Source organism: Coturnix japonica, chromosome 1, assembly GCF_054131305.1.
Source record: "Coturnix japonica strain WE chromosome 1, WE-NBRP24, whole genome shotgun sequence".
NCBI classification, from domain to species: domain Eukaryota; kingdom Metazoa; phylum Chordata; class Aves; order Galliformes; family Phasianidae; genus Coturnix; species Coturnix japonica.
Window position 1 is genome coordinate 176,021,825 of NC_140663.1, and position 24,897 is coordinate 176,046,721.

At 45.6% G+C, this 24,897-nt stretch overlaps 1 protein-coding gene across 6 annotated transcripts in view; it reads left to right on the forward strand.

Moving 5' to 3' along the window:
- Window positions 1-3,478: 3,478 nt before the first annotated feature.
- GDPD4 (glycerophosphodiester phosphodiesterase domain containing 4) overlaps window positions 3,479-24,897 on the forward strand; it is a 28,891-nt gene continuing 7,472 nt past the window's right edge. For 3 of the 6 annotated variants that reach the window (XR_014932211.1, XM_015852501.3, XM_085510101.1), the window contains exons 1-8: window positions 3,479-3,572; window positions 14,480-14,688; window positions 15,662-15,765; window positions 16,564-16,657; window positions 21,378-21,437; window positions 23,097-23,195; window positions 23,817-23,910; window positions 24,752-24,897. Coding sequence is in view for 4 of the 6 variants with exons in the window: in XM_015852501.3 (XP_015707987.2) it covers window positions 14,506-14,688; window positions 15,662-15,765; window positions 16,564-16,657; window positions 21,378-21,437; window positions 23,097-23,195; window positions 23,817-23,910; window positions 24,752-24,897 (780 nt within the window). In the remaining 2 variants the exon portion in view is untranslated. Of the gene's footprint in view, window positions 3,573-10,808; window positions 10,896-14,479; window positions 14,689-15,661; window positions 15,766-16,563; window positions 16,658-21,377; window positions 21,438-23,096; window positions 23,196-23,816; window positions 23,911-24,751 lie in introns of those variants that run through there. The other 3 variants (XM_085510110.1, XM_085510098.1, XM_032442285.2) reach the window with 2 other exon arrangements.

The window sequence follows — 24,897 nt, forward strand, 5'->3', positions numbered from 1 at the left end:
GGCTGTTTCTTTGGAGGTAGAGCCTACCCCAGAATTTTGAACTTTTTCATACCTAAATGAAGTGTTCTGGCCTTTCAGTTCCTGTGTGGCTCCCGCGTACCTCATCTATTGCTAAGGCTTAAGGAGAGGCGATGCCTTGTGTTAAAGCAGGATTAGTGTGAAAAGGGAGAGGGTGGAAGCAAGAGGAAAAGCCCTGGGGAACACACAGCTTTAGCTCTGAGCCAGACAGCAAACTGGCATCTAAATCCTAATGGGAATGTCTGTTCTGCAGATCCTCGTTTATATGGGAGCAAGGAGGGGGAAATGAGTACTAGGGGACTTGATGCTGGTAGGTACGATGGGTTCGTTATACCCCCATGCAGACGATGTTTTTTCTGCATCCCTGATTTTTAGCATCGAGAGCAGTTTCAGGTTTTGGTCGTCAGAATTCAGAGGTTGAACTTGCAGGCTTCTCTGGCTTTTCCTTTCCCATTCCTGCGGCTGTAATGCCCCCTCCTGGCAGCTGCACTGGGGATGCTTTTCTCTCTACGTCTCCCAATTTCTACTGTAAAGCTCGAAGTTTGTGGGCTGCACGCTGAAGGCAGCTGGGACACAGCAGCAGGTGTACAAGGGTTGTCCTAGAATCATAGAATCACAGAGTTGTTTGAGTTGGAAGAGGTACTTAAAGCCATGAAGTCCAAGTCCCCTGTGCTGAATAGGGGGCACCCACAGCTCCATTGGGTGCTCAGAGCCCATCCAGCCTGACCTTTGGCGTCACCACCACCTCCCTGAGCAGCCCTTACTGCAAAATACTTCCTTATATCCAGTCCAAGCCTCCCCTTTTTTACCTTGAAACGATTTCCCCTTGTCCTGGAGATCCCCCATCATCACCCTGTGTTCTCCCTTCCCAACTTACCAACATTTTTATCAGTGATTTGGATGCCAGGTGTGAATACATCTCAAACCTTTGCTGACTTTTGGTTAGCTCTGCTCAACATTCTCTCCTAACGACCATGAAATATCTCTTACCCTACATCTTGTGCCCCAAACCCATTACCTGCACAACTCTGGGGCTATTGACCCTACTTGCTATCAATGCCAGAGTCCTGCAATAGTATCCAGGACTTGAGTACACTGGGATTATTCCATAAAGGGAACCGGGCAAGTGATAATCCACTGGTTTCTCACCATTGTAGAGCTGAAATGCTCAAAGGCTGCTCCAGGGGGCTGTACTGACACAGAGGAGAGTTATCCCCACCATTTCCCACACTGTTTTGCTCAGGTGTAGAAACACTTGGCATTTCCCCAGGCTTTTCCTCAATGCTTCTTGCATCTGCTTCTCCAAGCCCTCCTTGGGTTAACTCAGCCTGCATGTCTTTCATCACCAACCCTCATTTCTGCTGGGAAGGAGCAACATGATCTGATAGTATAAAGAATAGCCGTGAAATATGGAAGAGGACAATGCAGTGCAAGAGGACACACATCCTAAGTTGGAGGTGGCAGGACATGAATGTATTTATTTCTCACCCAAATGCAGCCCTGGACTCTGTGTCCTGGCTGGCACCTGGGGGAGGAGACATCCCTGCTCCCATCACTCCCTGTTCGTGCCATTCTCTTTTTATCTTCAGGTGCACAACTCACCTGAGTTCAAGGCTATTGTCCCTGAGTGGGGTTTCTACAACACCAGGTCCTTCCTTTATGGGCTCATAAAGCTCAGGGCTGGGCTGGTTGGTGGCAGGTCCCATTTCAGTGCTGGTTCAGATGAGGTCCATCACGTGGAACACAATAACCACCCAGCTGTGGCTCAGTGACAGCTGCAGGCAGGGCTGGGACAGGCGGGGGTGTGGGGTAAGGGTTTTCTGCTTGAGATAAGGTGCTGGACTCTGAGCTGGAGATACCAAAGAGAGAGCAAACTGCAGCACAGAGAGCTCTGAGCCCACCCCCAGGAGGAAGGGCAGGATGCAAAACCACGCTGTTGTTTTTGGAGAGGAAACAAGGTTATTTGATAGGATGAGAGGGGAATGGCCTCCAGTTGTGTGAGGGGAGGTTCAGGTTGGATATTACAAAACGTTTCTAATTGGAAAGGGTTGTAATAGATTGGAACAGACTGCACAGGGAGTGGTAGAGTCACCGTACCTGGAGGTTTTCAATAACAGTGGGGATGTGGCACTGAGGGATGTGGGCATGGTGGGGTGGGTTGGGGTTGGACTCGGTGATCTTAGAGGTCTTTTCCAGCCTTAATGGGTCAATGATTCCTTGATCAACTCCAGCTGAGTTTCAGCTCCAAGACAGTCTGCACTAAAACCATCTGCTTTTGCATTCATTGCTTACTTTGTGGTTCCTTCACTTCTTTGATATTCTGACTCCGAAGGAAAATGATGGTACTGTGGGATCCAGTGCTATCTAAGGATTATCAGTCCTGCTTTTACAGTGGAGGTGTTCAATGCCCTCTGCCCGCTCTGAAACCCATTGTCAGGCTTTTATCTCTGTGACCCATCTTCTAACTGAGAGTTCATCTCTGCAACAACATGAACTGCCTACAAGACACCAGGTTGTCACTTCTGCCCTCTCCTTCCCCACTCTGTGAGGGCACTTTGCTGAGTCTGATGCTGAGGGAACTTTGGATCCATCATTTCATCCAACAAGAAAAACCCCAAGGTAAGAGATGATGGATGACAAGGTGGGGTTTCTGGTGTTCTTCTGGGGCTGGGGGCATATTTTTTTGGCCTCCTGTGCAGCAAAGAGGAACATGGTTTATGGACACAGTCAGTGGGGATGGTGGTGATGGGTCGGGACTGGACTTGATCTTAGTGGTCTTTTCCAACCTTAATGATTCTATGATACAACGACAGAGCTATGCAGGAGAAGGAGGAGCCGTGTAAGGTGAGCTGTGCAGCCTGAGAAACTTCACAGCTGCCTCCCCTGTGGTGACGGGTTAGTTGGAAGTTACAAAATTCAACCGCACAAAATGCTTTTGTTATGCTGATCTGCCCCACACCCTCCCCTTCCAAAGGAAGTTATGTCTCTAATAGGATTAAGTTATTAAAGCCCTAAAACGCTGGGGGTGGGGGTGAATAAATAATAAATAAATATAAAAAAGCGCTGTTTTTGTCTGGAGCCGTTCAGAAATGGTGTGCAACAGATTTCTGCCTGGGGCTCACAGATGCAGGAAACGCTCTCCCAGAGGATGCTGAGGATCAGCGGTGATGTATCTTGCCCAGATGTTTGGGATATTACCTCGAGCCCCATCCTGCAGACACCCCGTTCTGCTTGAGCAGCGTCTTAGCACCAGGCTCTCACATTCTGCATGGGATGAACCTAACCTGGGCTCAACTAATTTCTCCCAGAGCCATGCTGTGTGCGGCAACCCACATCCCGTGATGGGATTTGAATTCTCCCAGCCTTGAGGACTGAATTTATTAAGCCTCACGTGGCCCCTCCTACCGTGGGAGGGACGGCTCCGCAGCCTCTCTAATGCTGGGTGTCACGGAACCGTGCCACCATTCGGGACCCAGAGTGTCACAAGCAAAGGGCATTGTCACCCAAGTCTGGCAGAGAGAGCCGGAATACCCCTCCACGTGCACCCTGCTGAGGTGAGTTCCTTCCAGCATCCTCATTCTAAAGATGATCTTTAGTGAAATGCATCCCTCCAACTCATCCCTGCCTGCCCTAAAAGTTAGCACCACAGCGGGGGGATTTCGATGACTTTTCTTTAATTCTTTGGAGTTTTGGGAAGTGTTGTTTGGCAACCAATAATGGTGTGACCAAACCGTTTTCTGCATGGGTAGAGAAAACAAAGCCTGAAAAGCTGGGGAGTGGGGAAAATCAATAACAAAGGGGGAGAAAAGGGGATTATTGCAATTTTGGGGGATTTCTGGTGGCTTTTTGGGGAGGAAAAGGCATTGAGCAGCCCGGCTTCTCTCTCAGGTGCTTGCTGTGAGCTGTGGAGAGGAGGAAAGGAGCTGGGATGAGATATGAGCAGTGGGTGGCCGTGGGGCTGGAGGGAGGGAAGCGGCGGGCGAGCATTCCTAATGCCTCTGGGATAAAGGGCTGTTTCCATAGGAATCGGGAGAAAGGAGCCTCTCTCTTTCTTCCCATGGCGTGTGAACGGGGAGGTCGTCCCGGGAACAAATAACCCGTGGAAGGGGAACATCTGGGAACAGCTGCAAATAATCACGACCCATTTAGGAAGGCTGAGAGTGGGCAGATGCAGTCGGGTCCGACGCATCCCTCATGTCCCTTGGGTGGGCAATGGTGTTCCTTACCCAGGCTGGGAGCCCTGACATAGGGTTGGTGGTGCAGGTGTACATCTGTAAGGAGAGTGTCTTGGTGAGCTGTTGTTCTGGGGAACAGAACTGAGCCAAGTTTGGGTTGGATAATGTGGGTTTGGGTTGGATAATGAAGGCTTGGATTGGATAATGAGGGATTTGGTTGGCTGGAGGTCCAGCCTACAGTGTACGTCTCTTGATTCCTTCTCCTTACTTTGGGATTCCTGCTCATCCCAATGGGGTCTCTTTGCATTCATCCTCCATCACGAGACTCCAGGTGGGAGGGCAAGAGAGGATGGAAGTAATTTCCTACAGCTGCTCAAAGTGTTCAGCTACATTTCACTGAAGAAAAAGCAGAAAGTGCTGTGGGACCAGCTGCATTTTAATTAAAAAAACCTCTCTGGATGTAAAAGGAGCCAAAGCTGCCTCTTCCTTTCCAACTTTGCTATTTAAATGTTTGAAAGGTGTGTGAAATTTCTAGGGCGCTTTGGAAACTTTGATGTGAAACAACAAGCTGGGCTCCACGAGCAGCCCTGTCACTTTCTTATGGGAGGGCATCAGACTGGGGAGGTGACTGGATGGGGTCTTTTGGGCTTTGTGTGCCACTGGGGTGATGAAAATGCAGCTTTTAGACTCAGTGACAGCTTGTTTCAGTGACTGCTTGGTGGCTTTACATGGGAGATGTGAAGGGCTTGGACTAATCTATAAACAGAGTAAAAGTCCTATGGGGCTCTAGATCTCAATAGGAAGAAGGAAAGGGAGGTGACATGGACAGAGTAGCATGGAGACGGTACTTTTGATGTACCCTGGACCATTTTGGGGATGCCCCATCCTTGGAGGTGTTCAAGGCCAGGCTGGATGGGGCCCTGGGCAGCCTGATTTAGTGCTTGGCAACCCTGTCCGTGGCAGAGAGTTGGAACTAGATGATCTTTGAGGTCCCTTCCAACTCAAATTACTCAGTGATTCTATGCTTTTGCACCAGACTGAGCCTGGGCTTGGCTCCACACTGCAGCTGCTGCTCTGACTTTGGACACCTCACACAAGGGAGCAGAAGAGGGTGCCTGCAGGTGCTCATCCCTTCAGCACCTCATTCTCAGCTCATCCTTCATCTGCTGGCTTTTTGGTGAGATATTTTGTGTAGGGAGGGTGATCTTGGTCTTTGTTCCCTGCAACTCCTCACCAGCAGGACACTAGGACTCATACCAGTCCTTCTGTTTTGTCCCTGATTGCCCTGCAGACCTTTGTGGTGTCCAAAGGAAAGATGCTGTGTTAAGCACGACAAGGATGGATTCTCCACCCTCCCAGCTCACATCCTTTCTGGTGCTTGAGTGGATGTGGTCTAGGTAGTACATATGATGCTGTAGGAAAGAGATGAGGAACCTTGTTCTTCAGCTTCTCATCAATGGAGTCTCGTTGCTTGCATAGAGGTGTTTTGAGTAATAAATGGAGCATGATTCTGGCTGGTCCTTTCCTGCTCGTAATCCTGGACTTGTTTTGGAAAGCCTTCAGAGTCTGAGGAATAAAAGACACTTTCAGAAAGGAGAGGGGGGAGTGGGACGGAGTTGGCAGAATTGGCAAGAGCAATTGCTTTTTAAATGACTGCCTATTTCTTAAGCTGTACTTGCTACTGATTAACCTTTGCTCCGTGATTGCTTTGATTGATTCATGCCTTAAGGCAGTCAGAAAGGTTCTGTGGGGTCACCATGGCTCTCTCCTGAGTTCTCTGTTTCCCTGCAAAAGTTTTTAACGCTTTCAAGTTGGGCAAAACCCAGTTTGTGCAAGTAATGCTGGTGAATGACACGAAACCATTTTGCTTTTCCTTCCCCCAAATTATCCAGCCACACCTCAGTGCTTCGTGCCTGTGACCTCTCCTTTCACTCTGCTGCTGTCAGGCTGTACCTATCCCACCTTCCTCTTGGGTTATTGTGAATGTTGTTTGGAGGGATGTGTCTTTTTGGCCATTCTCTGAATATGAGGCACTACAACGGGACAAAGTCCATCGTGTGCCTGGTAGTGCCTGGCTCTCCCAGATCCTGGGAAACACTTCCCTTATCTCATCAGCTGATATCAGACTGCTCTGAGCTTTTCTATGGGGTGGTCTTCTATGCGGCAGTGCCCTTTGGTGCCCGAGTGCCATAGCTATATAAAGACAACTCATGAAGCCCAGAGTGCAGACAGTCTTTTGAGGCATGCTGGGAATGGCTTGTTGAGTTTGAGTGATGAAATTGCCTTCATCTTGGGCTCAGTTCAATGAACAGGGACACCCACAGCTCCATCAGGTGCACAGAACCCATCCAACCTGACCTTGAGTGTCTCCAGGGATGGGGCACCCATCACCTCCCTGGGCAACTTGATAGGGAAATAGAACATGGCTCTTGAATGCCTGACCATCCTTTCACTCCAAAGTTCATTCAGATCTTTCCTGAAATACAAAGGTGCAGTAGTGTTTAATGAGCTGTAAAGTGTTTTGCTCTGGAAACAGCAGAACTGCGGTTTTACTGCATAAGAATGGGCCAGCCTTGATGCATAGAGATGCTGTAAAAGAAAAAGCTCTGGCTGTCAACATGGAAAGCATCCCTTCCTTGCAGGGGTGTTTTGCTCCAAGCCTATTAACTCCAGCAGCCTGGGGAGGGCTGATACTGGGGGCTTTGGAGAAATGACCGACCAGGGCCCCCGTCCTTTGTCCAGTCTGAATAGCACTCTGCAGAGCTGCCGACAGAGGTATGTGATCTGCAGACCTCTTTTCTTCCTCCCTTTTGGCTGGCAGACAAAGTCTTCCCTTGGAGATGGTGCTGGCGGCAACGTGCTGCCCTCAGTGGGGCCGGAGCTGGGGGGAAAGCAGAGGGTCCCTCATGCTGTGTCCCAATCTTATCGTCATCCCTGAGCAGCACAACACAAAGAGCAGCTCAGGAATTCACAGGAGCAGGGAGGGAGCTGAGCCAGGATATGCTGAACTGCACAAAGTGGGATTGATCTTCAAAGAAATGTTTTCCCCGTTTCTGAGCTCCTTTTAAAGAAAAATAAAAGTTTCTTCCAAGGGATTCATTCCTCCTCCTTTCCCCAATCACTCAGCTGGGTTTGAGCTGTGGGAGCACTTTTTGCCAACCCACAGCTGCTGTTCAGTGGTGGGAGAGAGACTTCTTAGAAAGATACAAGCCACACAAGGCAAAGCCCAGAGCTGAGCTCCATGTGCTCCATGGGGCACAGCTGAATCCTGCCCATGCAGGACATGGGGCAAAGCCACCACTGCCAGCAACACATGGCCATGATAAACTATGAGTGCCCCATCCTTGGCAGGATGCTCAAGGCCAAGTTGGATGAGGTTTTGTCCTGTCAACAAAAAGGACTCAAGCAAATGGCCACAAGTTGTATCAGATGAGGTTTAGACTGGACATAAGAAGGAACTTTTGCTCTCAGAGAGTGGTCAGGCACTTATATTCCCCATGTATAAAGCAAAGCTATAACTTTAAACACCTCCAGAAGGTGCTGAGAAGCTCACAGGAAAGACCAAGTGTTGATGGTCTCCCACCACACCAAGGAAATGTATGTGCTATAGGACAGACTCTTCACTACTCTGTGTGATAAGTGCTCTATGCACCTACTGGGGTTGAGTCCTATGTAGTGAGGTTCAACTCCCACCCCAAGCTCTGGTCTAGCAGATAACAGCCTCCTTAGGGTCCTGACCCCAAATCTGATGGTTTATCACATCTATAGGGCACTTCAGGATAATCCCATTAATGAATCAGCATTAATAGAAGCTTTAACGTCAAGCATTTCTTTCCTTATTTGAAGCAATCAAATTCTTTCTGTCCTTGCCAAGACATCCTTGCTCATCTACTTACACCCCAGCATTGCTTGAGGCTCTTGGGCTGTTTGGATGGGAATTTCTCAACCTTTCTGCTTTTGTGGCTGTGGATTCAAAAAGCCTGGAAGGAATTTTTGGGAACATGATCCCAGTTGTTTTTGCAAGTGGGATCCTTTACCACACAGCCCTGGTTTACAGGATGAGTCTACCCTGTGGTGGTACCCCTAATCTTGTGCTTATATAGACCCACTTTGTTTTCTCTACCATATAACTTATCTACCCTGTTCTAGGATATCATCATCATAGTCTCATATGTATAATATGACATCTGCTTGGGTGCAAGAAAACATTAATAAAGTAATTACTGTTACTATTAAAGTAATTAGTCTCTCCATTTGGTAAAAACCACCTGCTATATGTTTTTCCTGTGTTGTGTTTTCATATTGGGCTTTTCTGCAATAGCACTGTATGTGTTACATGAGTGGGATATGCCCCTAGGTCAGAACTTTGTTGTACAGGGAGCTGTGTGAACACCTTGGGAAAGCAGATCCTGAAAAGCGTGTTATCCCTGTAGCCATTTCATACAGGGGAATATCAGTGTTTTATTTTTATGTATATATTTATTTTCAGAGTTCTGATGTGTCTCAGCTTTTCAGGTTCGTCCAAGGCTAAGCTGGGTCCTACCCACATTTTTGTGCATGGGAAACAGTGGGGGTAAAAAAATGTTAAGGTATAAAAATCTCCTGTGCTCAGGTCAGTAGTTGCTGTAAGATTTGAAGACTTTATTGTCTTCAGCCTGAATTTCCTCAATAAAATTGATAGTAATTACTATTGCTTTGGGCTTGGAGAATACCTTGAGATGGACACAGGTTTTGTTCTCTCGGTGCTGGATCATCCCTTCCTTGGAGCAGTGAGTCCCATGGCAAAGATTGGTGCCCTTCCTGCTCATCCCTACCTGAACCCATAGTGACACAGAGGTTGTGCCTTTGCCCTTCAGGCCATGGGGACTGAGGCTGATGTGGGCTGGAGGCCACCAAGATGGGCTGATGGCTCTTGGTGGCCACCCTCACTTGAGAGGCGCCATGGAAGTTTCTGGAAGGACAGTTGGGACTCCCTGGAGGGCAGTAGGGGAGGTGGTACCTCCTAGAAGGAGGGTTGGTAGGCAGCCCTGGGAAGCCCTTTTCCAGATGAGCAGCAGAGTGATCTAGGTAGGTCTTTCCAAAAGGTGAGATGGACCTCTTTATAAGGAAGCTATCAGTCAATAATAATAAAACCGCAGGCCCTAGGGTGGAAATTACCTTCTATTTTCCCTCAAAAGAAACATTCCCAAGCTGAAACCATCTCTGCATGTGCCAGTCTCATGTCTTCATCCTTTGCAAAAGAAGAGACTCAGGCAGTGCATCAACCTTTGCTGAACCAACATCATTTTCAGGAAGTTTCCACATAATAACGGACAAGAATGCACGTGGGTCTTATTTTTTTCTCTTTCTTTCCCCTTCTTTCCTCTTTTCCCCCTTTCTTTCCCTTTCTTTTCCTTTCTTTCCCCTTCTTTCCCTTTCTTTCCCTTTCTTTCCGTTTCTTTCAATTTCTTTCCCTTTCTTCCAATTTCTTTCCTTTTCTTTCTTCTTTATTCCACATTCTCCCTCTTTCTTCTTCCTCTTCTAATTTTTAAGCTACTATTCCCTGGCTTTATCCTCATTCTGCTCCTAGCAGGCAAAGGAAAATCTATTGTAACACCATGAGACCCTTTTGCAAACATGATGATTTCCCCTTGCTTGTTTCCTCACAAAACTAAAAGCATTTGTACAAAATCCATTACAAATGCTCTGAGGTTTGGCCAGTAATTTCCTGGGCATCCATTTGTTAACACAGCCCGTAAAGTGCTTTGAAGATGAAGCAAAACAGCTGTAATTTCTGATGGTGGTGATTATGATTAAATGAGGTTTCTGCAACTGATTGTGGACAGTGAGTCATCCCCAGGGAGTGAACACTGGGGACACACGTGCTCCAAACACAAGGACATGTTGAGAGGAGTTCCCTGCAAGAATGTGAAGGCCAATCAATTTTGAAGGAATGCAGAGGTAGAGGAAAAAGTGCTGTGTGCAAAAACACGGTTCAGCTTTGGACTGTCATTTCCTATGATGGTCCCTCCAGAATAGAGTCCAAAATATCCTCTGCAACCCCAGGAGATGCAAGGGTTCATCTGCATTTGCAGGTTAATTTGTTTGAAACAGGTTTGATTCTTTGCGTCTGTTTAATTAGTGGTGACAAATTACAGGGCATTAACCTAGGTGGAAACCTCCACATAGCTTTGAAAACCACAGCCATTGTGCATTGGAAATGTACAACAGCATATTAAATGAATGAAAAAAATGAAAAAGATGTCATTCTGGAGGCCAGAGGAACAATTATTCCTCATTAGCCCCTACTACTTCTGATTCAGATGTTAGTACCCACGGTAAAGCCCAATTGTTTCAATAGGGTGAGAGGTAATGGCTTTTAAATTGCACCAGGGGAAGCTCAGGTTGGATATCACACGTAATGATCAGGGAAAGGGAAAGTGTGGTGAGGCCTTGGAATGGGCTGCCCAAGGAGGTGGTGGAGTCACCGTACATAGAAGTGTTCAAGAAGAATGGATGTCACACTGAGTGACATGGGTTAGAGATATTGCGCTAATGGGTTGGATTAGGTGATCTTAGTGGTCTTTCCAACCTTAATGATTCTATGATTCTGTGGTTTCTTTGCACTAAGGACTGGGATCTTCTGCTTCAATTCCAGCTGCTATTCAGTCCAAGAGAAATTCATCTTGAGCTGCACATACTGGGATCCCACACAGATGGAAGGTATAATTAGAGCTTATGCAGAAACTGTTGAAAGTCTTAGTGATAAATTATAATTACCACCTACCAGTGAAAGGAAAGGATATAGAGAATATACCATACCACAGGGAGATTATGACTAGTCATGTTTTATACAAAGTGTCTTCTTTTCCAATGTAAAACCTCCTAAATTCTCTGAAAAGAAACTGGAAGGAGAGGAGAGGAGAGGAGAGGAGAGGAGAGGAGAGGAGAGGAGAGGAGAGGAGAGGAGAGGAGAGGAGAGGAGAGGAGAGGAGAGGAGAGGAGAGGAGAGGAGAGGAGAGGAGAGGAGAGGAGAGGAGAGGAGAGGAGAGGAAAAAGGAGGGGAAGGGAAAAGGTACAGATAAAATAAAGACAAAGACCCTCTCCTTGCTCATACTCCTGCCTTGCAAGCAAGCTCTTCTTGCAGTACCTTCTGCTTTCAAATCATGCAGAACGTTTCCCATGTTTTTCTTCCATCTCCTTCCTCCACCATTCCTGGGCAATTTCTGTCAAGCAGTGGGAACAGAGCAGCCCTGCTCCACTGCCTGCAGATGTAGGGACTCTTTTATCAGTGAGCAAACAATGTCTGTTTGCTAGAGAAAGACCTGAGGTCTCCTGGTCTTGTGGAGCTGGAAAACATGTGTTACTGCTTTCACAGCTCACTTACTAAGCCCTAAACTTTGCTCTCCTACTGATGTATGTTTTCCTGCTTTCTCTTTACTCTTTTGTCTTTCCCAGGGTTTAAGGTTTGCAGTCACCCTTCTCCAGTCGTGTACCTTTGTCTGGAGGGGATGAGCTCAGTTGCAGACAGCCTCCGAATTTTAGGAGTATTGCTTCAAGTCTCAATGCAAGTACTGTGAAGCCTCTTGATATGTGCTAGTAGTGACTGAGCTGCTTCAGATCCTATCAAGGACTTCTGGACTCTGCCATATGTTGCAATGTTGTTTACCCTTTAGCTGGTTTCTGGGATATTATCTTTATTAGGATCAGATGCTTGTGGATTTTGTCTTTGATATGATCTGAGGCATTGCAAATTCAGACAGACATGGGAAGAGATGTTCTCATGGCTCCTGAATGCCATATTACAACTGAAAGACTGTAGGCAAGGATGGGAGGATATCAGCCACATCTCCTAGACAGTCCTTGTTGGAGAGAAAGAACTCTCCTTATAAACAGCTCCAAAGGTTCATTTTCCATGGTATAGATTCATAAGCTTAAGCTGAAGGCTAGCAAGGGATGGGTGCCACCAGGACATTATTTGGGGACAAGAAGAGCCCTCTGAGCACTGAGGAATCCCCAAACCGACATTCTCACACCATTCTTAGGCTAAAAGGAAGCATCTGGTCAAGAGAACAGAATCAAAGAATACCCCAATTTGGAAGGGACCCATAAGGATGACTGAGTCCAACTCCTAGAGATGATACCAAGATGACACCTTGGTTAGTTTGTCTGTGGCAAAGACTGGAGTTCTGTGAAAGGCTCCTCGCTGAATGTTTCCCATTATGTGGGATTTTGTGCTCACTCTTTCCAGGAACTCCGTAGAGACAGCAGTCATCCAAACAGTTGTGAAATACATAACAGGAAAAATTTAAACTGCTCTCTGTATCTTGCACGAATAGGTCATGAGGTAGTGGGACTAAGCTGTAACACAAGAGGCTAGACATTGAAAAAGCCTTTGAAAAGTAAAACTGTTTCAGATGGGATTAGCATGTCTAGGGAGCTAGTGGTACCTGCATCCCATGGCAATTCTTATGAGAAAGACAGACTATCACAAAGGTTTAATGTCCAGCCAAACAAATGGGGAGAACAGTGTGTCGAGGTCCCCACAATTTGTTTTCCTGTCAAATCCTACATGCTCATAGGCAAATACTGATGTGTGAACCTCAGGCAATAGTAAATCTCGTGGTCTCCTGACATAAAAACAGATGGTTTTTCTTGAGTGTCTTCATCCCTGTTGCTGAAGGAGAAGGATGAAGGCTCAGATCAAGGGCTGGGAAAGAACAGGTGCTATGCATAGGAAAAACTGTGGTCTAGGGATCCTCTAAGAAAGACATTAGTGAACTTTTAGGAGCTGCTTGACCCCAGCATATCAAACAGTATGGGGTTCTCCCTGTCTGCCCTGAATAGCTTCTGCCTCAGGAAGACATTCAGAGCATGGCACACCTGAGCACACCTCAGTTAGCAGTGGTCCAAACTGACAACTCTCATGTCTCATTTAATCTCAGAGTCATTAAGTTTGGAAAAGACCTCTAAGATCACCAAGCCCAACCCCAACCCATCCCACCACTCCCATTGACCATGTACCCATGTGCCACGTTGCTGAACACCTCCAACAACACCTCCCAGGGCAGCCTGTGCCAATGCATTACTGCTCTTATGGAGAAGAATCTTTTCCAAGTATCCAATATCCTTTCTCATTTGCGCCCAAACTGATAGACTGAAACATCTGGAAAATCTAACAGGGAGGCAGCATTTCAATGTTAAATTGCATCTTGTCTTTCTGTGCTATCTGTGGCTTCTGCAAACTGATTATAGGTTTTCTGGGGGTAACAAAACACTCTTTAGTGTAACAGGAAAGCACCTCAGGGCATCTTCATACTCCAAAGAAATGATGGATGATGGTGCTTCTTTCTAAGTCAACACACAAGTATATTATTCCAAATCTTTCTTTGTGTTCTTGATAGTGTCCTGCTGGTCAAATTGCTCTTTTTTGGCACAAACCCCTTTGCTATTTTCTCCCCTGGTGACTATATCACTCACAATTTACCACCAAAATCGTTGTTTAAAATCCCGACAGTGAACAGATCTCCCAGGTGTGCATATTTACAGCTATTCTTTCTAGCCGTGAAACACTCTGCCAGGAAAGCTATATTTCAGACAGGAAATAATTTTTCCATAAGGGATCAGTCTGTGCAGGGCTGCAGTTTTTCCAGGATAAGAGAGCTGTGAACTGGGAGGGCTTCGGTCCCTTTCCTGCTTCAGCTAGTTAAACTGGTAGGGGGTTGCAGACAGGTCATGGTGCTATTGAGCTGTTTCCCATGGCTAAGTCGAGGCTCAGGCTCATCTGACACGATTTGGGAAGCTGCATGGAGTGCTTAGGTTAACAATTTCCTTTCCCAGAGCACCCTATGTAGTCAAAAGGAGGCAGAGGTTCCCTTAGAGGTAGTGCAGAGCTCTGGTGTTATAACTAGCAGCATCTACTGCTCACCACTGTTTGCTGTGGGGGAGGGGGGGAGTAAGGCTTGCAACAACCATGCTTTAATTTTAAGCATCTCTATTAAGGATATAACATTAGGTGAGATCTCCATGGCATACTTTCATGGTGGTCTCAGCAAACTCTTGGGATAAATGCTGATATGGAGAGCCCATAAGAAAGCCAGGTTTACCCCATGAGAAAGCCAGGTTGGATGGGGCCTTGGGCAGCCCAGTCTGGGGCCTGATGTGGTTGGCAAACCTACCTGCAGCAGGGCTTGGAACAAGATGATCTTCAAGGTCCCTTCCAATCCAAGCCATTCTATGATTCTACAGTTCTAAGGAAAGGAGACGACAGCCACAGTTGTGCCATAACTCTTGGGATCTCATTTCAGGGAGAAGATGAGATAAGGTTATTCAAATGGAGGCCAGTTCCACCAGCCTCAAGAAGATCAAGTTTGGGAAGCTGAAGGTGGTACGTCGACGCTTGCTGCAGAGATATGAGCACCAGCCCTTCATCTCCTGCCTGGCTGGTTTCTACAGCTGCCGATGGAAGCGATACCAGCGCAGAAGGACCGAGCCTGGAAAATGCTGCTGCAAGACGGTAAATTAACCCAAAATCAGCACAGACATTGGCTTTGTAATGGGACAAATTAGCCCAAGCTGACAAGCGATTGATGTCACAGCTCAAAGGTAGCCCAGCCCAAATGAGGTCTATCAGTGCTCTGGATTTTAGCTTTGAGATCTTGATGTGTTGCTTAGTTTGTCTGTGCCACCACGCAGCGAGCAAATGTGGCAGCAGGGAATGGCCTGGCACCAGGTGAGGAGCCAATGAATGGGGGCCATAAGAAAGGAGACAGACCCTTTAGCTGAGTCTGTTGTGGCAGGACAAGGGGAAATGGTTTCAAACTAAAAGAGAGGAGATTTAGATTGGATGTGAGAAAAAAGTGTTCTTATGATCAAGGTGGTGAAGAACTGGCACAAGTTGTCTAGAGAGGTGGTGGTTGCACCATCCCTGGAGACACTCAAGATCAGGCTGGCTGGAGCTCAGAAAACCTGATGGAGCTGTAGATCATGGAATCAAATAAAATCCCAATTTAGAAGGGACCCATAAGGGTCATTGAGTCCAAATCCTGGCTGCACTCTGGGTCCATTTGGGGCAGGGTTGGATCCAATGACAGCACTCCCACATTGCACAGCACAGAAGTGCCTTTGGAGACCGTCCATTCAGATACTTACACAAACTGATCAGATCCCCCTGAACCTCATGTCTTCACAGGCTGAGCAGCCCCAGCTCTCTTGGAGAGGGTCCAGAGGAGGCCATAAATGTGCTCAGATGGCTGGACCATCTCTCTTATCAAGGAAAGGCTGAGGGAGCTGGGCTTGTTCAGACTGGAGAAGAGAAGGCTCTGTCTGGAGAGATCTCCTTGTAGCCTTCCAGTACTTGGATGGAGTTTATAAACAAGGGATGTCCTGCATCAAGCCACATGTTTAAGGACAGCCTAAAAACAACTGCTGCTTTTCTCTGATTGTTTTAAACAAAGCTTTGACCAGCTGTCCTTCTTCTGCCTTTCTAGAGGGAATGTGTGTTTTTCCCACTGCTTGTTGGAGCTTTCTGCTTCTCTCTGGTCTTCCTGTACATGTGGGGTGAAGCAAAAAATGACTACAATAACTTTGACTGGTAAGTACTGTGTTTTCCTTCTTTTCCACTTGGGTGCTAATGGGACACCACAAGTAGGTAAGACAATTCAGTCACGAGCCAAAGATCTGACTCTGTGAAGTCAGAAGTACTCAGATTGATAGGACAAGGGGAAATGGCTTCAAACTAAAAGTGAGGAGATTTAGATTGAATATAAGGAAAAAAGCCTTTTTATGACAATGGTAATGAGTCACTGGCACAAGCTGCCCAGAGAGGTGGTGGTGCCACATCTCTGCAGGCACCCAAGGTCAGGCTGGATGGGCTCTGTGCACTGATGGGGCTATGGGTGCCTGTGTGTATTGCAGGGGAGTTAGATTAGATGGCCTTTAGAGGTCCCTTCCAACTCAGATGATCCTGTGATCCTATGAAACTGAACAGAACTGCCAGGTGTAAAGAGATGTAGTGGCAGCAACAGAAGCATTGCACCAGCTATCGCAGAGCAAAGAGAATTGTATGCCCCCAACTTGAAACAGGGGAATAGTCACCAAGTCTTTATGCAAATCCTTTCCTCCTGCACTATGTAGGCAACCGTTACGTAAATCTAACACCTAAAATTAGATGCCATCCAGATAGCTCTAATAACAGAGGGAGGAAAGGTTTAATTATGTCATTGACTCTCATTGAGACTTTGGGTAGGAAGTAAAGCTTCCCCCTCTCTCCTTGGGAAATGCCTCTGCAGCTCCACCAGCATTCTGACATCTTCTCCTCCAGCTATGGTTTCCCTACAGCCCCTGTCATAATGTAACACAAATGCTGTTATGAGATTTTATTGCTTTTTAGGTATAACTATGGGAACCTAGGCTTCTGGTTCCTCTGGTCTCTGGTTCTCCTGATAGTGGCTGCAATCTTGTTCATGTACATCACGCTGCTTTTGGTGAGTAAATCTTACAAGAATGAGTTATGGGCCTACAGAATAAATATAAGGCTGGCTTTGATGTGTCAGACTGAAGTTCACCCATCACTGCGAGTGGGATACTTGGGGAGGACTGGGAACACAGAGCATTTCTGGTACTTTCTCCTCATGACCAACTATGGAAGAGCAATTTCAGTGCAGAGGTCTGTGAGACAGTTGTAGGTTCTATGCATTCTTTCAATGATTTCCCTTTGGTGAATGCATTCCATCTCTTCTTAGCTGGAGCTGAAGTTGGTTGCTTTGACAGCAGGGATGTATGGAGATCTGAGCATTTCCCAACACTGCTAACTGCTCAAACTTTTCCCCTGTTATTGTCATCAAAGAGAACCCAAAATAAGCAAAGATCCACCCCTGTGTCCCAATCTTCTGCATGCAGAGCTCCAGGCAAAGAAATCAATTCCTAGAACTGGAGTCCATGCTTGATCTCACATCTGCTTCCATTTTGGGATGTCATGTGCCCAGGCTGGGCTGATGGCTTTGACACACCACTGTGACCAAAACCACTGGATTTTATCACCAGCTCCTGTCCCTGGTCCTGGCTGGATCAGCTCCAAGCTCATATTTGTGCTTTGTCACAGTCAGACCTGCAGTCAGACTCCATTTCCTTCTCCTCAACATGAAGTCATTCACCCAAAGCCACTGTGTATTTCTAAAGGCACTTTGCCCTGCTTGCTTGCATCATTATGTCAGTCATGTAATTTGACAAGACTTCAGAACTCAACTAGGTTGAGCAGTGGGTGTTGGGAGACACGAGTCCCCATGCCATCAGGGCTGTGATCTAAATGGGAATAGACCCTGAAGAAAAGAGGAGAATGAATAGTGCTCAGCATGACCATCCGTGCTCCTGCTATCTCAAAATGTGCAAAGTTTTAGATTAGATATGAGGAAGAAATTCCTCACTCAGAGGGTGGTGAGGCACAGACACTGGGTGCCCATCACTGGGGGTGCTCATGGCCATGCTGGGTGGAGCTCTGGGCAGCCTGATTTATGGGATGTATTCCTGCACATAGCAGTAGTTGGAAATGGATGGGCTTTAATGTTCTCAGCCTAGAACACACCTCCATCACAATATGATCTACCCTGTCACAGCATTTAACCTTCCAGCAGAGCCTGTGATGAACCCTCAGCCCCCAAAACTTACAAAAACAATGAAACCCTGCTACACCTAAATACTCTTACCATTGTGGGTGCTGCTCCTGTGTTCTGGTTGAGCAGTTCTGGGTAGAGACAGTCTCCTTACCTGTTGTAGGAAAGACCTGAGGTCTTCACCCAGTGTTTCTTTGTGATCAGAGATTTGTCTTTTGACTTTTTTAACCACCTGGTCCAACTCCCCTGCAGTGCACAAGGACACCCACAGCTCCATCAGGTGCTCAGAGCCCTGTCCAGCTTGACCTTCAGCATCTCTAGGGATGGGGCATCCACTGCCTCTCTGGGCAGCCTGTACCAGTTCTTTGTTACCCTAATTGTAAAGAACTTTTTCCTTATATCCTTACCTTCCCTATACTGATGCTTTGAATCAGTAGTCCATCACATCAAAAAACTGAGCACACTGCTGTCATTGTTGGAGTAGAGAGATCTTACATCAGCCAGTAGCTGGCTTGTTTTTATTTACCTGTGGGCACCATACCATCTTCCTTAACAATGGCATCCAACAAGAACCTGCAGCCCTGCTTCCATGTCCTCATTGGGAGCCACTGAAGCAAACACTCCAGCCCACCAGCTGCTGAACAAAACACTGCACAATAAAGCAATGACTGCAAAGACGCTTTCTGCCTGCATACATCAGTGTAATTTTCTTCAGACTATCAGTTTCAATTAATGTAATTGTTACTGCACCTCAAGACAATTTTCTTGTTCCTATTAAAGCTAAAAGGTTAAGCTGAGGGGTCTGGCTGCAGGACAATCCAGGTTCAGTGGAGAAGAAAAATCTTTTGTTGTTCAATCTTTTGAACACCAGTGGATAATATTTTTTTTTTCTGCAGTTCAACTGTGTTCATTCCAAGGGTTTGGGAAAGTCATTTGTGACTGTACAAAGTAAAGCGGTTCAGAAATGCTGTAGTCTCTGTATTCATAGGCTAAAAAAGAAGACTCAGAACTGTCCACTGGGGCTGAAGTTCAGAGAGTTGGGATGAGGAGGCAACTGTCCATCATTTTTCATCATAGCATTGTGGGCAGTAGGGTACTATGGTTAGGCTGCAGTTGGACTTGATGATCTTCAAAGTCTTTTCCAACCTGGGTAATTCTAAGATTCTATGATTCAGTGCCCCACTGAGAAAGACAGAGATGTGAGCCCCATTACAGTGAATCCAACTCTCTTGCATTAGGGAAGCATGTCTTAATTTCCAGTTGACTGGTAGATCATAGAATCACAGAATGGCTTGGCTTGGAAGGGATGTGGCTGTAACCCTCCTGCCATGGGCAGGGGTGCTGACTCCGGTGGAAGGAGACATTTCCACACTTACTAAAGACAAGGAGACTGCAAGTATTGGATGTAAGACTGAGAGCTGATGGGGCTGGCAAGAGGGACCCGGGCTTTAACCTTAATAGGTTAATCAGATATATATCCATCACCAAAGCTAGCATGCCCATGAACTTATATTAGACGATCCCAGAATATGCATGACAACAGTTTGAAGGAGGGATACCTGCTTGTGTTGGTTGTCCTTTTGCTCAAGGAAGTTCTACTCTTGCTGCAAACATGTGGGACACTGTTAGGGGCAGCTGGTCATTGTGGAACAACACATTGGATGGGTTCTGAGGCAGGTTTTGAGGATGAAGCTTGAGATGTTCAGCTTCAGTGGTGCCCAGAGAGCAAAGAAAGATCAAGCTGGCTGTGGCACAGCACACAGAGGACAGATCTTGTCCACATCACCTCTGCTCACCAACCCATTAAGATGTGTTCTCCTACACTGCTCAATAGTGCAACAGCAGGAGTTCCTTCTGATTGGTGATTATTCTTCTTGAAAACTGATAACGAGCTACTGTTTCCATCCATAAAAATGAGCTCTTCCTCCAGTGGCATCCTTGCATGTACTGCATCATTCATAGGAAGGTTATACTGCAGTAGCAGGGGAGAGACTGGTTGAGCATGTGTGAAATAAGTGGATGCACCTTTGGCTTGGATCAAGTCTTTACAACATTGACTGCAGAAAAGACAAGATTCTGAAAGTGTCTTTTTTCTTCATATTTTATTTTATTTTATTTTATTTTATTTTATTTTATTTTATTTTATTTTATTTTATTTTATTTTATTTTATTTTATTTCTGAAGTGACTTATTTAAATAGGGCTGGCTTAAGATCTTCAACAGTAATTCAATTCCCTCCAACCTGTTCCCACGGTTACCCATCATGTACTGGGTGTAGGATTAAATTAAAGGAGTCTAACGTGTCAAGAGGTACTTAAAAGCTGATCTGTATTCTCTGCTGTGTTTATCTCACTTCAAATCAGCATTATCCTGGAAAAAGAGTGTATTTGTAGCTGGGTCGGAAAGAGCTTACATTCTTTTGAAGTTGGGTTTCAGATTTGATCCAAGTAACTACCCAGAGAACTACTGGAAGCTGTGCTAAGGCAGATGGAAGAGGAGGTGATATGGGATAACCAGCTTGGTTTCACCAAGGGCAGGTCCTTCCTGACCAACCTTTCTTCTTTTTATGTTGGCATCAGTGCATCAGTGGACAAGGGAATCATGGACTCCCTGATGGACACTGATGGATGCTGATTTCATCTCTTTGGATTTAGTAAGGACACTGACAGTACCCCATAACATCCTTCTCTCTAAATTGGAAAGAGATGGATTTGATGGGTGGACTGTTTGATGAATAAGAAACTGGTTGTGAGATTGTTCTTAGAGTGGTGATCAATGGCTCAGTGTTCAGATGGAGATCAATGACAATGGTGTCCCTCAGGGGACGGTACTGGGAATGGTGCTTTTTAACATCTCCATCAATGGCATCAATATCTAGTGATGCTGCTCCCCAAGGTGTGCTATCTGAGCACAGAAGAAAGTTTCCAGCAAAGCCATGGGAAGTAAAGGATGAGCCCTTTACTTCTATGTGTTCCAGGCCTTGTGGGTTATCCCTTGTCCTGACTGTGCCTCAAAGGAGCCCCATGTATCCCACCAGGAAAAGGAACATGCCAGCCATAGAGCTGCAGCTGATGACTAGAAATTAACCCAATACGAAGTAGAGGTTTTGAATCTCCGGTGGTAGATGTCCATGTTCTGAGATGTGCCTGTTTGCATTTCTTGTAATTGCTGTCAATTTGTGGTCTCCTTTGCGCTCTGCTCTGTATTATTATTTTATTTCTTCTCCTTTTTGAGACCTTAGTTATTCCATGAGTTATATCACCCATGGATGACATACCTCTAAATTACAACAGATACATAGAAAACAAGCAAGGTTCATGTCATGGATGTGTGCACATCAAAGTGTGTGCACTGAAGAGCTCAGAGAAGATGTTGATCCTACAGGGCAGCTTTGTCATATGCTCGGTCATTTCAGGAGCATATTTACTGTGGCAATAAACATTTCTCAGCACACATCTGTCCTGCTAACATCCTCACTGTTGTGCAACAAGGCGTAAAATGACCTTCCGAAGCAAAAATCATTCCAGAAGTGCCTCGCTAAACACACTTCATCATCCTATGCCAGGATGCCAACTATGTCTTCTTGAATTTCCAGGTCCTAGCAATGTGTTTGCTCGCAGAAGGCCAGCAGCTGTACCTGCACTGGAGTCACAAGGTTAGTAGGATCAGGGCTTTTTGGTAACCCTAATCCTGGTTTTAAACAAGAAACCTGTGGTGTACTCTTCATGCGAAATTGGTTAGATTATGGGAGAGATGGAATGGGAGGGAAAAGGTTAATTTCAAGAAGCTTTATCCACAAGAATGATGTTTCCACCTGAGCTGGTCACCCCAGGCTCCCTTTGGTTGAGGAAAATGAACTGTCAGAAGATGCAAATCATACAGCTGGTCACAGGTATCTAAATTAAGATGAGATGAATCACACCCTTTTTTCCTTGCTGACTATAAAAGGAGCCTGCAGTGACTCATTCGAGTGAAGGTGTCTTTATTTGATGTGATCACATGTGGTAGCATAAAGACAAAGGAGGAATTTGCTGAGGAGCACAGCACAAACCTCTGCAGGCAGCAGCTGCTTTCGCTATAGAGCAGAAATCTGTTTTTTTCCCAGGCATTCTTTTTGTCTTTGAGAAGTTCTGGAAATGTCACCTAGAGTTCTGAAGGTACAAAAAGAAACCTTCAGGAATCTGTTGCTACAAAATTGTGTATAATCATAGAATCATAGAATCGTTAAGGTTGGAAAGACCACTAAGATCATTTAGTCCAACCATCAACCCATCACCACTGTGCTCACAGGGTCATTCAATGTTACGTCTACCTTTCTCTTTAAAACCTCCAGGGATGGTGACTCCACCATTTCCCTGGGCAGGGATAAAAGTCAGCTTTCCTAAGAAATACTTGAAACTTAAGTGAGACGTTTCAAAAAGGATCCCCTTGCCATGCAGTTTAGGGAAGAATGTAACATGATGACAAACTTTCCAGTGGAAATAAATAGTTGAATGAGATGACACTTGATCCCGCTTCTTCATTTCAGTAATGGAAATAATCATTTTGCTATTGAAAGTGGGTTTTCTGAAGAACCAAAAAGATGTAGAACAATCTGTGGAAAACATTGGGGTGGTATCCTTGAGTGGAAGAGATTGGGGACTGATTGTTAAGATGTTGATGTGTAGGATATCCCTGAAGAATGGGTGCTCGTCCAATAGCATGTATTGCTCAGCAGATAGATGATGTTCCAAGAAGAGCATACTGTCATAACTGCTTTGGTACCAGTCTGGGCAAGTAGTCGAAGAACAGAATGAATTACTCCTCCTTTTAGTTAAAAAATGAATACTCATCTATGAAGTGTTTACAGTTGCAGAAGCCCACTGCAAAGCAACTCAGCATAAGAAAACCATGATGATATGTCTTTTGGGTTCAATTCATCACTTCTGAATTCAGCCAGCTATAGGTAAAGGATTTAATATTGGATCATCTAGGCTCCATATACACCAGCTCACAGAGAGAGATGTCTCTCATTATAAAGCTAGAGGAAAGAGACCACCTCTGGAAATCCCCCTCCTTCTCTGCTCATTTTAGAGGAAATCTTGAGGGCTGACTGCGATTAGATACCAAACTCTTAAGATCAATCTTGTCTTAAAGAAAATCCAATTAATAGCACTGGTTTTAGTCCCATCAGATGTTCCCAAACTGACATACTCAAGCTCGTGAATCCCAAATTTATTGAGGCTGTACTGCTTAAACAAGTCTGACAGTCAAATGAATTGTATGTCCTATGCAGAAATATTCAAGCTTATCCATGTCCTCTTTGTCTCCCTAGATTGGGACTTTTCTTGTCCTGGGTTTCTCTATCACAGCCATCTTCATATTGTCTGTACTCTGGGGAGATCAATGGAAAACAGTCCGCCTGTCATTCCAGGTAAGAGGTACTTGGAGACTGTTTTAAAACAAAACAAAACAGAACAACTAATTTTACTTTGTAATCAATAAAAAGTCCACATGTCCAGAGCAGACAGCATCACACACACAAAAAAAATCTCTCAATGACTTTTGCTTTCTTCAGCCTTTCAGTCTTAGAGAATCGGGCATGGACAGAGCAATAGGAAAGGGTTAGGAAACTCAAGTTTGTTGCCATTAGTTCAAAGACTTAATTACATTGGAGATGTCTGTTACCTGGATGGGATTGGGTTGAATTAGACTGGAATAAAATGTCTGCTCTCTGGAAGATGTTAATGAATTATGGCATGGTGAAGGTGACTGCCTGCCAAGCCCTCATGGATAAGGACAGCCTTGTTCTTTTCAGATGGATAGAAGAAAGGAGAGCTGCATAGTAAAGTGAGGAGCTTGTTGGGGATGGATGGGGGCACATCTTTCTTCCCTGAATTTTGGGGTGGTTGGTGGATTCAGCCTAGGTGTGGGATAGAAGAGGAATCATGTGGGAAGGTGCTGTTGTGCTGGGGCTTTTTTTTCTACCTGTATCTGCACTTGACTCTTTATATAATATAAAAGTATGAAAAAATATCTTTTCTCTCCTTGCCAGATCACAGCCCCCTATCTCCACATAGGGGCAATAACCATCATGGTCCTTCTCTCCTGGCCCATGGCTTTGCATGCCATCAGAGCAGATAAGAAAGGTATAGTAACTCTGCTTTCTGCTCCCCTTATGACAGAAGATGTGTGTCAGAGAGGGAAAACAAATGTGAAGGAACACTTTCCTCCCGTATCCATGCTCCAGCTGGGGTTGACTTTTAGTTTTTGAGTATTTCAGGGAAATTTGTAGGGTTTGAGCTCAGATAATATACTGTCCTGCCTTTCTGTCCATATTCATTACTGAGAAAAGGGTAGATGTGACACTTAGGGACACGGTTTAGTGGGCATGTTGGTGATGGGTTGACAATTGGAATTGGCGATCTTAGCATTCTCTTCCAACCTCCATGATTCTATGATATGCATACTGTCTTGCAGAGTTCTGGTCCCTATCTAGGTAGCTACCACCCTTGAGGATGAAGAGCTAATAAGAAATCCCCATGGTCTGAGGCATGGAAATTTGGTCAGCCACTTGCAGGAGAAAGCAGCAACTTTAAAATGTTACTTGTTCTTACCTGTGTAGGAAAAGAAATAGCATTCTTTTGTTCAGGGCCACTTCTTTGTAGCTGGGGGAAACAGCATTGCAACACCTCTAAAGAAAAGGAGCTTACAGCTGTGTCTTGCCTGAAAGCATAGTGTGATGTAATTGCAGCACAAAACCTCAGCCCTAACCTAGATGGTCCAAGACCTTCTTTGAGCAGTTTGTTCTCCTGGATTTCATTGTTTGGAGAGACAGTGAAAATCTGGGGAAAGAAGAGATGTTAAAAGGGTTGGGATAAAGCCCAACAGTTACTTAGCAGGAGGGCTGTATTAAGAGTCAAGCTGCAAGGCGAACCCATATGTTACCAAATGGATTAACTCTAGCCTTCCTCCTTCAAATTCTTTCAGTTGTTCAGGTGATAATTGTTGGTCCATACCTGGCTATCCTTCTCTTTCTTTTCTTGATACCTCTGGGGATGTACTCTCCTTGCATCAGAGAGGTGGGGACGCTCGGACCAAAGCCAGCCCTCATTGGACACCGAGGAGCACCAATG